At 37.5% G+C, this 15573-nt stretch overlaps 1 protein-coding gene across 2 annotated transcripts; it reads right to left on the bottom strand.

Annotated features, from left to right (window-relative positions):
• Positions 1-2508: 2508 nt before the first annotated feature.
• Positions 2509-15265, bottom strand: def6c (DEF6 guanine nucleotide exchange factor c). 2 transcript variants are annotated; one of them, XM_055190670.2, is made up of 13 exons: positions 14757-15265; positions 12448-12588; positions 12186-12368; positions 11008-11235; positions 10653-10799; positions 10453-10561; positions 7191-7405; positions 5897-6004; positions 5510-5676; positions 5240-5435; positions 3652-3741; positions 3080-3170; positions 2509-2992 (listed from the first exon to the last, which is right to left on the bottom strand). In XM_055190670.2, the coding sequence occupies exons 1-13, from the start codon at positions 14850-14852 to the stop codon at positions 2841-2843; spliced, it is 1923 nt and encodes a 640-aa protein (XP_055046645.2). In that variant the 5' UTR covers positions 14853-15265; the 3' UTR covers positions 2509-2840. The 2 variants fall into 2 exon arrangements, with proteins under 2 accessions (XP_055046645.2, XP_055046646.2); XM_055190671.2 differs by having other exon boundaries at positions 3080-3167.
• Positions 15266-15573: the final 308 nt, after the last annotated feature.

Below are 15573 nucleotides of genomic sequence, written 5' to 3'. Positions count from 1 at the left end.
CATATATTATCCCGCCACTATGGTTACCATCTAAGGAAGGGATATCAGGCTATGGATGAGACAATGGTTTCCTACAAGTCTGAAATTATTTGAGTGTTAAATTTTGTTCAAAATAATGCACGAACAAGAAATATACAATATTTGTCAAATGTATTGTATATATATACAAAGCCGTTTAGACCGATCACAACATTTCTAATGTAACAATTTTATTCTCCATATAGACAGTCTGACATAAAACAAGCAAGAGCAGAAATAAATTTACAAATGTTGTCACTGGGACAGTACCCTTCCAAAAAGGTACTCCTTTGTACCAAAGTGCATATTAGTACTTCAAAGGTACTTATTGGTAGTTCAAAGACACATATTTGTACCCAAATAATAATAATAAGTTTATTTTATATAGGGCCTTTCTCAAACCCAAGATCGCTTTACATAGAAATAGCATCACAAATATTAGGACCTTTTTTAAAGGGTACTGTCCCAGTGACAGCTTTTGTACCTTTCAGGGTTCCCACACCTTAGTTAACTTCAAATTCAAGGACCTTTAATGGACTTTCCAGCTCCAATACCCTCAAATTCAAGGACTAAATGTGGAGACACATTTCAAGTGAGAGCAAGGTTACATCGTGTTAACTTTTAAGATTCATTGTTACAGTTCCCTTTTGAGGGAACTCGCGCTGCGTCACTGCGGTGACACTTTGGGGACGCCTCCAAGTGCGTCTGAATGTGTATATCAAATTCAACCAATGGTGAGGCTTAACAACAAAGACAGGGTGACGCAGGAGCCAGAAAGTATATCGCTATCTAAAATATATTGCCAAAGACGGCGTTATATGGACGCAGGAAGTATGGCAAGGGAGACGCAGCGTCTCGTTCCCTTCTCAGGAAACAACAGTTACATATGTAACCCGAGACGTTTTCATGTGTCAAACACAACTGCAAAAAAGCATTTTGGTATGAATCATACGCATACAGAAGAGATAAACATTTAAAGCGAACAGTTTAGCACATGTGGTTAAAAAGTCTCACATTTTTATGATCCTACACTACACAGGGAATAATATGGATTTTTTTCCCAGAAAACTTCTTTCATAAAATAGATTCAAGCACTTACAATGACCTGTATCTATGTATGTATATTTTCAAAAACTTCACAGGGCCTTGGATTTTTTCCCCCCAGATTCACAAACTTTCAAGAATTTCAAGGACCCGTGGGAACCCTGACCTTTATTTTTGGCAGTGTATGATGGGGAGTGATGCTTGTCTAATATGGACTGACCTTTAGTTCAGCTATTCATATTTTCTTAAAAAAAAAAAAAAAATGTAAATGAAACACATAATATGTGACTGTCTGTGAAATCCAGGGTAAAGTCTTACAATCTATTTATGAAATTAAGGGCATCAAAGTTTGATTTTTCTTACTGATTTTCATGGCCGTACTCAGTATATTAAAGATATCAAGGTTATTTTTCCACAGAATATTCTTTACATTATATAAGATCACAAAATGCCTTTAGATGGGTGCACGTGCAGATTACATAGCAATATGCCGGAAAAATATGCATGTATATGTTATTAGATAAATTGTAATATATTTATTTATTATTATGTATCACATTTGATGTCTGGACCCGGCAATGCACTTCCTCTTGCCACAAACTTGAATCCCTAGACACGCAGGTAGAAACACTCCAAACCATAAGGAGAAAAGATTTGTATCTGGAAAATCACTGCCACAACTTTTCTTTAAAAATATCATTTACAGTCAGTCTGTTGATTACCACCCAAAACTAACAGAGCGAATCATTATTCATTCTGAATAGAAGCCTCAAAACCACAAACTGAACTGTGCTTTCTAGCTGGTCTCCACTGATCTAAATATAGCCTGTATGATTATTTTCACTTATTAGCATTAAAAAGGGGCATCACTTTTTCTGCTACTTACATTAGTCAATGCATTTTTAGCAAAATGAAAAAAATATGTTGATTGCATGTTTTCAGATTCCCTGGACACCTGTGATACATAGTGTTAGGAATCACAAAACCTAAGAAATAATACAGTAATATATATGCAACCCTGGACCACAAAACCAGTCATAAGGGTCAATTTTTTAAAATTGAGATTTATACATCATCTGTAACTTGCTGTATAAATGAGCTTTCCATCCATCCATTGATGTATAGTTTCTTAGGATAGGATAATATTTGGTGGAAAATGTTTTAAAAATCTCATTTAAAGTTGTCCAAATGAAGTCATTAGCAACACAAATTACTAATGATTAATACATTATTGATATATTTACGGTATAGGACATTTACAAAATATCTTACATGATCTTTACTTAATATCCTAATGATTTTTGGCATTTAATTTTTTTAAATAATTTTGACCCATACAATGTATTGTTGGCTATTGCTACAAATATACCCGTGCCACTTACGACTAGTTTTGTTGTCCATTGGTCACATATGCAATAAGTTTTGACCCAAAAATGTGAAACTGCAGCCAGAACAAGTGCCCCCTCTATTGACTGTACATAAAATTACACACAATAAAAAATACACTACATACAAACACATACATTATTTAGAGCATGTAAAGCATTACTGTGCATGACTTATGCTTGCTGGCATCAACAGCACAATGTCTCCCAAAATAATTCTTAATGTTTGTATTATGTATAACACTTATTATATAATAAAAAGAAATGTATCTGGAAAGATGTACTGTACATATATATAAAGGCTCTACTGCAGTGTAGGCCAACATCAAACGCAAAGAAATCCAGCTGTACAAAATAGGCACTTTCCGTGAGCTCTGGGCAGATATAGAAACCTTATCCTTCCTCTTCTTGGAGCTGTGATGGGTTATAACTATTTCCCTTTTCCTGAGTGATGCCTGTTTGAACCTTAGTGATGAACTCTGTGCTGGTAAGCGCCTGACCCTGCCTGGGACAAGTGGGCTTCACTGGAAGATGCTCAACTTTGTCTGAGGAATAAATACATAAACAAAGCTGTTTATGATTTTGTAGATACAGTATGATCAAATGAAATAAAGATACTGTGTTGGTGTCACCTCCTGGCGTGATAGGTTTCATGAGACGGTTGAGCTGTATTTTCCATTGTTTCAGCATCAGTGTGGCAGTAGATTGAGTCCCCAGATCCTTCTTTGTAAAAACAGATAGAAAAGAGATTAAGATCCACTATGAGAATGTGACTCTGTATTTAAAGTGAACATTGTGGTGCCGATGGATGTGCTGTTTAGACATTGTGCAAGTCCACCCACACCAATGAAAAACATCCTGCAAAAATGGGTTATAATGTCACAACCATGAGTTTTATGCTGCGTTCACACCAGCCGCGGTAGATGCGTCAAGCGCGAGTGATTTCAATGTTAAGTCAATGTGAAGACGCGTTGACGCGCGTCTGGAGGTCTCGCGGCGAAAATGAGGCGTTTAGCGTGGCGCGGTAGACGCGATTCCGTCTAATTTGCGCGTCTAGTTCGAGGAAACTCAAATGTTCAAGCATCTAACTACGCGCAAATAGCGCGTTTTTGCCGCCTCTATCGCGGCTGGTGTGAACGCAGCATAACAGCCTGACATTTTCCTCTGTACATTTTCATACCAAGGCGATTTTCTTAACTCTCACCTCTGTGCTTTGTTGACTGCTCTCCTCTGCTGGCTGGTTGTTGGGTTGTGTTGGGGAAAAAGTGGTGGGTGGGTCATGGGTAGGTAGTGCCTTTAACAACAAATGGGTGATTGTTATTTAAATACAATGACTTACATAGTAGTGGTCGACTGATATGTTTTTTATGGCTGATAATTAAAAAAGCAATGTGGCACACTGGCCAATAAGAGACTGATATAACACAAATGTAATTATAGTAAATGTAAGACAAACAGAAAATTGGTGAAACTAAATAAACATTTATTGTGCAGAATATTTGTGACCCTGCGTCATAGGTTGCACTGGTATATTTATAGAAAAGACAAAAATACGTTTCATGGGTCAAAATTATAGATTTTCTTTTATGGCAAAAATCATTAGTATATATTATGTAAAGATCAAGTTCCATTAAGATATATGTTAAGATATGAAGAGTTTCGTTGCAAAACGAGATAACCACCGTTTTGTTAATTCGTTAATGAAATCGCGTTTTTTGGTTCTGTATTCCAATTCATTTCAATGCAACTGCAGTTGGTTTGTTTTGATTTAAACCTTCATAACTTAAAAAATACAGCTAAGTAGCACCATAAAACAAAATAATAACATGATAACATAATAATAAACATGTTTTGACAAAAATGTAAAAAAATGGATTTATCTCGTTTTGCAACGAAACTTTTCATATATTCACTAATATATGTTAAAAGGACTTAATTTTGGACTTGAACTTTAAATCTGATTTTCTCAGTATTCTGTTTGTTTTGTGCTATCCTAACAAACCATACATCCATGGAAAGCTTATTTATTTAACTTACAGATGATCTATAAATTTCAATTTAAAAAAAATCAATGCTTACGACTAGTTTTGTGGTCCATGGTCACATTTATGAATATACTCTTTTAAAGGTCCACTGTGTAGATTTCAGCGACCTCTAGCGGTGAGATCGCAAATTGCAAACAATGGCTCAGCCCATAGCTCACCCCACCCTTTTGAAACGCATAGAGAAGCTAAGGTAGCCGCCACAGGACAAACATGTCGCCGCCTGAGACAAGAGCTGTGTCTGAAACCGCTCCCTATCCACTATATAGTGCACTATATCGGGTGTCGGGCATTTTGTAGTGGTGTCCGAAACCTGAGTGAACAACTTCATTCCCTACATTCACTAACTACTTTTTACCCACAATCCACTCTGATTTTGAGGGTACATTCGATGTACACTCGTTCACTCATATTTCCCATGATGCAGCAGGAGACGAACGCGTAACTTGAATCAGCTGAAGGATACTGACAGTAGCCTAAACACCAAACATTTTCTTGTTGTCAGTTATTTTCTACTTTTTGAAAATCTGGATTTGCTAAATTGCATCATGACACACGCAAACATCTCTGTTTGTCACAGAGGTATTGTATAGATTAAGAAGACCTGTAATAACTACCATTATCACATTGTATTAATACTTGTTGGAGACAATTATGGGAAAATGTTCATTTTAGTGTAAACTAATATAGTAAAACTAAATAATGAAAAAATCAAAAAAATAAATAATCAAAATTCATAAAAATACAAACCTGCTCCACTCCTTCATTGCCTTTCACCCCTGCATCGCATCGGCTACTCTCCACTGGTTTCTGATTGGTAGGTGGTATTAAGGTTGAAGCAGAGTCCTGGGGTGGTACCTCCTCCTGAATCCTCACAGCTGGAGTAACCATCTGGCCTTGAAGTAGCAAAAGCTCAGCAAGTTTCTTTTGCTCTTCTGCGAGTTGCCTGCAGGTATAATTGAGCACTGCAATAAGACCGCATTTACTGTCCTAACCCAAAAGTAAGGAGTCAGGTTTTACCTCTCCAGTTCATGTCGGACTTTGTCTTCCTCCATCCGGGCGTGAATCTGAGTGTCTAGAGCTTCTTCCAGTTTTTTTTGCGTGAGCTCTAACTCAGAGATCTTTTTCTTCTGCTGCTGGACTTCCTTCTCCATCTCAGTCAAGGTAACCGCCATTTGTTCCCTGGCCTACAGAATCACAAACAGTTAATGACGGGTGACAGCTGGTGCCCACTTTTTACCAACCAGCATAAAGATGATTCACAGCAGTACAGCATTGACTGATATCAAAGTTAAATTTTTTGCGTGCCATTTAGGGGTGAGTTTACCTGGAATAGATGAGTGGATGTGTATTAAATCAGTTTATGTGATGAAGTGTAAACCGGTGACAGGGGATGATGTCTCTCACCTCATTGGCTTCTTCTAGTTGTTTCCTCAGATCATTCTGTACTGCTTGAAGTTGCTCTCGTTCGTGCTTTTCTTCCTCTTTACGTTTTGCCTCTACCTCCCTCTGTTTCTGGACAAACAAACAAACGCACATGCTCTTATTCTTACACTTTCTAATATAACAACACAAGCTGTGTTCGAACTGTTATTCTACTTTACATACTAAGTGTGAAGTATATGAAGAGTTTGGTTCAAAAACGCGATAAAAGCCATTAAAAAAAATTGTTACCAGCAAAATCAGTATTGTATCAGGTCAGTATCAAAAAGTAAATTCTTAATATTACGCAAAATCCGATATCTGCAATGTTATTTTGTTATCTTTTTTCCCTTTCTTCCCGAAACGCGACAACATCTATATATCCCATTTTGAAAAGAAAAAACTTTTATCGCATTTGGCGGAAAAAATAATTAGTTTTATAATAAATCTTTGAAAATCAAATTATGGATTAGAATTTTTAATGGTATTAAAGATGCTATGTGAAAGTTTGTAACAGAAAATAATGGTTTTCATCTTGACACTTTCTTGGTATAGAAAACACGAATTTTACCGAAATTAGTCAAAATGGATTTATTGCGTTTTGGAACCAAACTCGTCATATACTGTATATTACCTACTAATTTAAAACACATTATAAAGTGCGTAACACTGCTTATTACACGGCTCGTTGAAATCCTTGATTCTGATTGGCCAGTCACGACATTTCCAGGTTTGTTATTCCAAGATAACAACCACTCAAAACTAATAACACACGGCAACCTGGATGCTGCAAATCATTTTGACAGGTACAGTTTAGTATTACACAAATATTAAATATAAATATGTCTTTTAATAACATATATGACATTATATTTACAAATTATAAAACATTATATTTTAATAATGTTATTGCAAAATAAGCCCCTTCAGTGTGATACAAGACCCTCCCCATTTTATTTATTTTATTTCTGCAATAACAACCGGCTAGGTAGCTTTGGTAGAAATGATCCCTTATATGCAGCATTCATTTTTGTCTTATATTATTTTTATATTATTGTGGTTCATTCATCATACCGGTAATGGAGTTAAGTGCATTGCATTGTGGGATATCACATGCAGTGTGATCTGTTGCATATAGCATATCATTTCAAATGTATTAGGTCATTCTAGTATGTGACAAATCGACAATCGACAAACTATATTTGCATATATAGTAATTAGGCAATTCTGAACATCCAACACAGCCATAATCACTTCGCCCTGTACCCCTTTAACTTACTTGAATGATGCTTTCAATGTGCTGATCCAAACTCTCTGTATCCACCTGATGTTCTGGAGCAGAGTGTTGCTTCTCATCTGCTATTGGTTCGTTGTTGCTGCTCTGGTTGCTTTGGCTTCTTTGAAAGGTCTCCCTCTGCTTGCGTCTGTTCAATTTCAAGTCATAATGCAGAGAGCTCTTCCTTTCAGCTCTCAGTCTGAAAACCGTCTGTATAGCTGCAAAACAGACCAAGACATCAGTCTTTAAGGAATAAATAAAGATGAATTTTACAAAGACGGTTCTGCTCACACTTTACAATAAGATACTACTTTTCTCATTACCGACAAAAAGCGACTGTTCCACACATAAACTTTCAGAATGATTGGAAAGAAATTCAGAAAGTGTATAGAGCACTTTTAGTGCTTTTAAAGGTCACCTAAAATGGCTATTTTTTAAAGGTGCAGTGTGTACATTTTAGCGGCATCCAGTGGTGAGGTTGCGAATTGCAACCAACGGCTCAGTCCACTGCTTACCCCTCGTTTTGAAACGCATAGAGAAGCTATGGTAGCCGCCATTGCAAAAACATGTAATTGACGGAGAAAACTTAGTAAAAACTTTGTCATTAAGGGCGTCTGTAGAAACATGGTGGCACAAAATGGCGACTTCCACGTAAGGGGACCCTCTGTGGATGTAGATAAAAATGTCAAATTCTTAGGTAGTAAAAACATAACAGTTCATTATAAAAAGGTCTTCATACACCCCTGATAATATTGTTTTGTATATTATTTAGCATTTCTGTCAAGAGATCCTTCTAAAAATTACACACTGCACCTTTAAGATGTAATATTAGTCTTGGGTGTCCCCAGAATGTGAGAGTGAAGTTTCAGGTCCAAATATCCTATAGGTCCTTTATTATACCATGTTAAAGAACATGCCCACATTTTGGGAATTTAGCTTATTCATCATATCCCCCAGAGTTAGATAAGTCCATACATAGAGACAGAGTGCAACGCATCATAACCTGAAAACCACGCCCACCGGGGGGAAAACAATCCATCCGCCTCCATTGACTTTGTATTGCGAGAGGCTGCCTCCTTGTCAGCTTATAAAAACCTATTTCTGGGTTTTTTGGCTTGTTAGCTGTACACCTTGTCACACATCAGCTTTAAGGCATTATTCTGTTTTTTGTTACAAGCCAGAAATGACAAGGAGTAGGCCTCTGGCATTAAAAAGTCAATGGACACAGTTGGATTGTTTTCCCCCCGGTGGGCGTGGTTTTCAAATTAGCATAACTGCGCTCTGTCTCTATACCTTTCTCATCTCCGTGCGTGCTGTAACTCTGTCTGACGCAGCCCCAGCTAGCTTAGCTTAGCACAAAGACTGGAAGTGAATGGCTCCAGCTAGCATACTGCTCCCAATAAGTGACAAAATAACTTGAACATTTTCCTATTTATGTGTTGTGATGCTACTTAGGCGGAGTGGTTTTGCACAACTCTGACCGAACTCTCTGCTCCTCACCAGGGGCTTCTCGGTTCAGCAAGCAAATCACTCCGCCCAAGTAGCAGTGCTTCACCTCCTGAGAATATAGTTCCCAGTATGTATACTGTTAAAAGATGGCTGTGTCTCATATGACCTTGTTATTTGTACACGGTTTGACTATACAATTCACAACACATAAACAGGAAAATGTAGGAAATGCATTATTTTGTCACTTATACATTGGGAGTAGTATGCTGGCTGGAGCCTTTCACTTTCAGTCTTTGTGCTAAGCTAAGCTAGCAGGGGCTGCATCAGACAGATTTACAGTAGCACGAAGATGAGAAAGGTATGTTGGACTTATCTAACTCTGGGGGATAGAGACAGAGCGCAGTTATGCAAATTTGAAAACCACGCCCACCGGGGGGGAAAGCGATCCAACAGTCTCCATTGACTTTGTATTGCGAGAAGCCGCCTCCTTGTCATTTCTGGCTTATAACAAAAAACTTTATAATGCCTAAAAGCTGCTGTGTGACAATATGTACAGCTAACAAGCCAAATAACCCAGAAATAAGTTTTTATAAGCTGTCGAGCCGTAAAACCCAGTCTTTAAGAAGAATAAAGTGGATCGCCGATTACGTTTCCCCCTAGTGGACGCAGTTCTACTAATAGTATTACTATGAAAAGTTGCCTGTATCCATTTCTGTGTCTTTAAACGCTCGTTGTTTGGGGTCGACAGCTAATAAAAACTTATTTACAGATTAAACTTAAAAACAGATTAATACCTAAAAGCTGCTGTGTGACAAGGTGTTCATCTAACAACCCAAACAAACCAAATACGTTTTTATAAGCTTTCAACTTCAAAAAAACGAGCGTTTAAAGACACAGAAATGGAAACAGGCAACTTTTCATAGTACTCCTATTAGTAAAACTGCGTCCAATAGGTGGAAGCGTAGTCGGCGATCCACTTTATTCTCCTTAAAAGCTGGGTTTTACGGCTCGACAGCTTATAAAAACTTATTTCTGGGTTCTTTGGCTTGTTAGCTGTACATATTGTCACACAGCAGCTTTTAGGCATTATTCAGTTTTTTGTTATAAGCCAGAAATGACAAGAAGGCGGCTTCTCGCAATACAAAGTCAATGGAGACTGTTGGATTGCTTTCCCCCCCGGTGGGCGTGGTTTTCAGGTTATGACGCGCTGCGCTCTGTCTCTATACAGTGAATAAGCTAAATTCCCAAAATGTGGGTGTGTTCCTTTAAAAAAGGCCAGTTTTTTTGTGTGTGTCTCTTTAAATGCTAAAAAGCTGCTGCCTTCCTCCCTGTGTACTGTTATTTATACCGAAAATATACACTGATTTTAATAAAACAGTTACCTTCATTGTTTATAATGAATGTACAGTAATGAATTATGTAAAGAAGATTTAAAATAGAAATGATGACCTAACTTTAGTTTTTGGGCGGTTGTGGGCGGGGCCTGCACAGTTTGCTTAGAAAACTCATGTCCCAAAAACAGCTTATTTATTGGGATTTAAATAAAAAAGTGGGTCGATTTTTGGGCAGAGTGGTTGTGTACATACACAGGCGACACAAAATAATGTTCAAACAACATATAAAAGTTAACTTTTTTATATTAGGTGACCTTTAAGTAATTTTTCAACTTGGCAGCCCCAGTCATTCACTACTACAACAGGGGAAACACCTTGCATAATATTGTTTAAAAATATACCTTTTGTGTTCCACATGGAAATAAAAGTCATACATGTTTTCATAACAACTGAATTTTCATTTTTAGGTGTACTACACTCACCCTGCATCCAGTCTACTCTTTGCTTTAGGTTTGAAGCGCTCATCTCGTACGTCCTCAATGCAGTTTTTACGCAGAACAGACAGCGCCGGCCTTCCTTATCAGGGAGATTCTGATTACAGAAAGAAAAAAAATTGGTGTTATGAGACACAGTATGTAACTTCAGAGTGTAGTTAAGACAACGCAGATCTACTGTAACCTACCTCCACAACACTGCCCTCCTCCAGTGGAATCTCTCCTTTCTTTTCCTTCAGGTCCTCACTGACATAGTATGTCAGGCTACCGGGTTTTAAAACAAACCAGCGCTCCTGCCAGTTCCTGCGAACGTGCCCCTTCTTTAACAGGTAACCCTGGAAGGCAGGGCAAATAAGTTGAAGTGGGGAGATCTTGAGTAAAACATAACTTAAAAAAAAAAACATTATCAATGATTGTGACATAAAATGTTTCTGTGACAATACAGGAAGTGAATGTCACACCGTTCAACAGACAAATCGATTAATAGATACAGGAATACAGAAATACACACATTTGAACTGCTGAATGAAAATGTATAATCACCTTTTTGATGATGTTGTGATACATCTCCATAAAAACATCATCCACAGCCAAACTGAAAGCCTCTTTATTCTCAACATGCAAAAGCCGGCCTGCACTCAGATGTTCCAGGAATTCCCATATAGACATTCCGTCCTGAAGAGCTGCATTCTGGGACAGAAGGTCATCTAGTAACGTCCCATCCCACTCTTGGTTCATTGCACAAAGGATTTTCTTCAGCAGGTATTCCAACTAAATTAAAAAACAATTAATTTAGTTTTCACATCAGATACAAAAATAAGCTTTGTTACAACACGCAGATGAATCTCATGAAAAGCACATGTTATTGGAAATTTTAAGGACCACCACTTTTTTTAACAATTTTTATTGTGCATCCAAGCAATATTTTCAAATATTTGTTATTATCGCTGAAAAAAGCTGCAAAGCTGTAAGAAACGTCTAATCAAACTGGTTATGTAAGTCAATTCAACCTACTGATCATGTTTTTAGAGAGCACAACAAACACAACAAATACAAAGATGCAGCATACATTTTCCACAATATCTCATGTATTTTCAAAAGTCAAATTTTAAATCATAGCGTTGCTAGCTTTATGTTGAAGAAAACGGCATTGCGTGAAGATTGGTTGGTGAGAGAACATAAACTTATTACAGTACATACAGTAGAAAAGCAAAAATATGCGAGTTACAAAATACCCCCCAAATGTGCTGCTTGATTAAAAACTGTCTTTGGTAGATGTTATCTTAGGAACGTTCCAATTGCCATGTCACTTCCTTCCTTAAGACAACTGCATGTGAAAAAGCAACATCATTGCTTTACACTAACACTATTTCAATAATAAACTATAAGATTCTTGCACCTTTTCATACAAAAGAGAAATCTGAATAAAGGTTAACCAGTGTTTTGTGGTGTTAAGGGTTTGGTTTAAACATACATTGGGTTGTACAGTATAGTAATTCCTAGTTTTGATTATTGGGGGGTTACCCCCCACCCCCTCCGGAAACTACACCCGTGTGATGTGTTTTCAACACATGAACCACATTAAACCTTCTAAATGCTTTAATTTGTTTAAAAGTACCTATATTGTTTTGTTTATCAGGGTCGGCTGGAGTCTGGCTGTATGTACAATATAGTTACGGTTATTTTTTAACTGTTCATCTCTCTCGTTTTCTGTCACTCACCTCCGGTTGAATGATGACTAATGGGTAGCGGTCTTCAGAAAGCAGGTTGAACAGGCAGAATAACTTGAAGCAGTCTCTCTGTGAACACAAGCCCTGATAACTGCTAGGTTTGCAGTTTTTCTTTGAAGTCATCGTCCAGCAGAGCTCATCAAAGATTTCCTTGTTAAACGTCCCCTCTGTGGCCTAAAAAACATCCAAATTTCAAAAATGTTACTTGGATCACTTTAATTCATTTATGAGCAATTCTGGAGACGTTTTGCACCTTTGCCACAATATATTGGTTGAGGTAAGGCATGTAGCCTTGGCTGGACACCGGCCCATTGTTATTGTCTTTAAAGTGCTCCTCCAATGCCACAGGATCATGAGGAATATTCAGAGCTGTATAGAGATTGTGTGAGAGAACCTGTAGGAGAAAAACGCATGCATTTAAGCAATAAGCTACAAGAAGGTTGTGTAATATATGTACTGTATAGAAATACAGTTACTGATAGCATATTAACATTTAGCACTGAAAGGAGCTAGATGTCAAATATGCTTTTTATTCTCTACTTAGAGATTAGATATTGGTTATAGTTGTGGTTAATTTCTAGTTTAGTGATTTAATTCAAGTGAACATGATGTGTGTCATACTATATCTGAGGACCTTCCAGTAATTGCTACTGTTTTTTAGCTAGTCACGTGAAAAATGCTCATAAACTGGCCAAGTTAATGTAAGGGTTAAAACGAAAGTCTATGGGACGGTTTCCCAGTTAGGGCTCCTACTATCCAAGTCTCAGACTAAAATGCATGTTTAAGCTGCATTCATTTAAAAACATCTTGTACGGTATCTTAAAGGGACATTTTTCAGCTCCCCTAGAGTTCAACATCTAAATTCTACCTTCTTGGAATCCATTCAGCCGATCGCCGATCTGGCGGTACCACTTTTAGCATAGCTTAGCATAATTCATTGAATCTGATTAGACCATTAGCATCGTGCTAAAAATAACCAAAGAGTTTCGATATTTTTGTATCATGGCTGCAGGAGGTGCACTGATATACACAGCAGCCAAAAATAGTCCCCTTAGTAACTTTCAATAGCAGGGGACTATTTTCAGGCACTGCGTAATATCATTGTGCCTCCTGCAGCCACATGTTACGGCAGCAAAGTCTTTGATTATTACACCAGAATGAGAGTATAGTTCCTAGCCATATCGGCCTAGAAAATCGCATCTTTAAATTTTCTGTCTGTCTTAGTACACGATGCAACTACAGAAGATTTAAGTTTTAAATAGGAAAATGTCGAAATTCTTTGGTGATTTTTGAGCGCGATGCTAATGGTCTAATCAGATTCAATGGATTATGCTAAGCTATGCTAAAAGTGGTAACGCCAGACCCGGAGATCAGCTGAATAGATTCCAAAATTGTACAAATCAAACGTTTAACTCTAGGGGAGCTGGAAAATTTGTTTTTTTTTTTTAAAGTGAAGTATCCCTTTAACATAAATCAGTGCCATTGTTTTGTCTCAAGATCCACAGATTGTTTTTTTGTAAGGTATGTTTAAACTACTTAAATGTCCTTAACTAACTAAGGGACTACAAGAAAGGATGTGTTAATTTTTACAACATTTTTGTTATGCTATTTAACACGTTATGTGTCATTAAATGTGTTGCCGCTAACTAGACACAGAATGTGCTAACCGTTTTAAAAGTGTAATGAAACTACATGAAACTATAGTGAAACTTGCTATGTAAAAGTAGAAAGTGTTGCATATTGTGTCAGAAATGTTAAAGCTACCAGTTATCATACATCAAGTAGTGAACTTTTTTCATGAAAGCTGATGCATTTTGGCAACAGCATATGCATAACACACACACATGATAAATTAATCCTCATCTGTTAATCCAATCATAAACCGGATTTAAATGCTGGTTTTTGGATGCTATCACAAGACTTTGTTTTTTGTTATGCAGTGGGCATTTAGACTGACCTAAATAATGCAGTGTGCAGGGGTGTAGTTTCAGGGAGGCATGGGGGGAAGGAAATCCCTCCAATAATCAAAACTAGCAATTATAACCCCCCATTTACACACTGATTATAAAAACATGTAACCCCTGGAGAAAAGCGAAATATTCTTATTACACCTAACATGTCTGGACCCATGTCTGTGTATGCATGGGTATTTAAGCAAAGGGCTGATGTGGGACAAGTTTATACATGAGAAAGATTGTCAAAGATTTCTGCATGCCGACTGTGTCCTCTGGTATTTACCTTTAAACCATTACACCCCCCCCCCCCCCATCAGTACCTAATAAACAACACTGGCACATGCAAACAGATCTCAGATCATTTATGACTGCATGGTCAAAATTAATGATTGATTTGTAATTATATGACTTTTGTAACAATATTGTTCCTTAGTAACATTCACAGTTTATCTCTGAGAACAGATCTGACACACAATAACAAGCACAAGCACAGTTTCAGTGTATAAAATAAAATGAAAGACTGTCAAAGAAACCGTTACAATATCTACATCTGAGAAAACTTCTGATAACATAATTCAAATCGTGACCTGTATACAAATGATCTGACCTTAAGTTGAGATTTGGACACTTTTCCACACTGCTCCACTTCCAGAGATGTAAACGCGTACCAGATGGACTTCAGCAGCTCGCTTTTTAGATCCATATCGCCAATAATGACACAAACTGCTCACATACTTACACATATAAAGCTTCAAATTGCGGAACTGAGATGTAGGCAGCGCCTCAAACCCTGAGCCGCCTACCTAGACAGCATTTTAGGACACCGTTTTAGTCATGTGAGCTTAGAAACAAATCTACTATACTACTATGCCCAAAATGCTGTCTAGATAGGACGCCCCCTCGTGTTTTAACACACAACCCGACTGTCGAGTAAAAGCCAGAAAGGTAAACACCAATCGAGATAAATCTTGCATGTAAAGCTTAAATACAGCGTTTTTCACTTCAACAAAACGAGTACAATTTATGACCACGTTTACACTTTTGTCCATGCAATTATGATAAGTAGGACCACAAAAGCGTCACGCAGCGCGACGCGTCATGAACGCTCTCGCGTGGTAACTTGTAGGCGTTAAAATTGTCAATAGGAAGGCTTTTATCTTTGGTCAAGGTTCAACTCAGGTGGGAGTGAGACTCGGTTGTAATTAAATGCATGTTTGTTTAGCAGCTTGCGATGTACCTTATGTTTTATACATATTCACATTGTTCTTGATACACCTAGCGAACACGACAAAGAAAGGAAAAAGTACAAAACTATTTTACGATCAGCTACGACAACATAGAAATTGCATAATCGACGTTAAATCTTTCTCTGATGTCACATAGGTGACGATGACATCCGTGACGTCAGTCATCTGATAACGACA

Source organism: Misgurnus anguillicaudatus, chromosome 1 (genome assembly GCF_027580225.2).
Source record: "Misgurnus anguillicaudatus chromosome 1, ASM2758022v2, whole genome shotgun sequence".
In the NCBI taxonomy this organism is placed as follows: Eukaryota; Metazoa; Chordata; class Actinopteri; order Cypriniformes; family Cobitidae; genus Misgurnus; species Misgurnus anguillicaudatus.
The sequence above is the reverse complement of the archived record's forward strand: the minus strand, read 5'-3'. Positions and strand labels throughout refer to the sequence as shown.

What these genes read in the sequence shown, in the direction of transcription:
- def6c (XM_055190670.2), bottom strand. Translation starts at nt 14,852, where the DNA reads ATGGATCTAAAAAGCGAGCTGCTGAAGTCCATCTGGTACGCGTTTACA. An exon ending in TAGTCATCATTCAACCGGAG is followed by an intron (nt 11,236 to 12,185) that starts GTGAGTGACAGA and finishes TTTTTAATTTAG; the next exon opens with TTGGAATACCTGCTGAAGAA. An exon ending in AACTAGAAGAAGCCAATGAG is followed by an intron (nt 5,677 to 5,896) that starts GTGAGAGACATC and finishes GTGATTCTGTAG; the next exon opens with GCCAGGGAACAAATGGCGGT.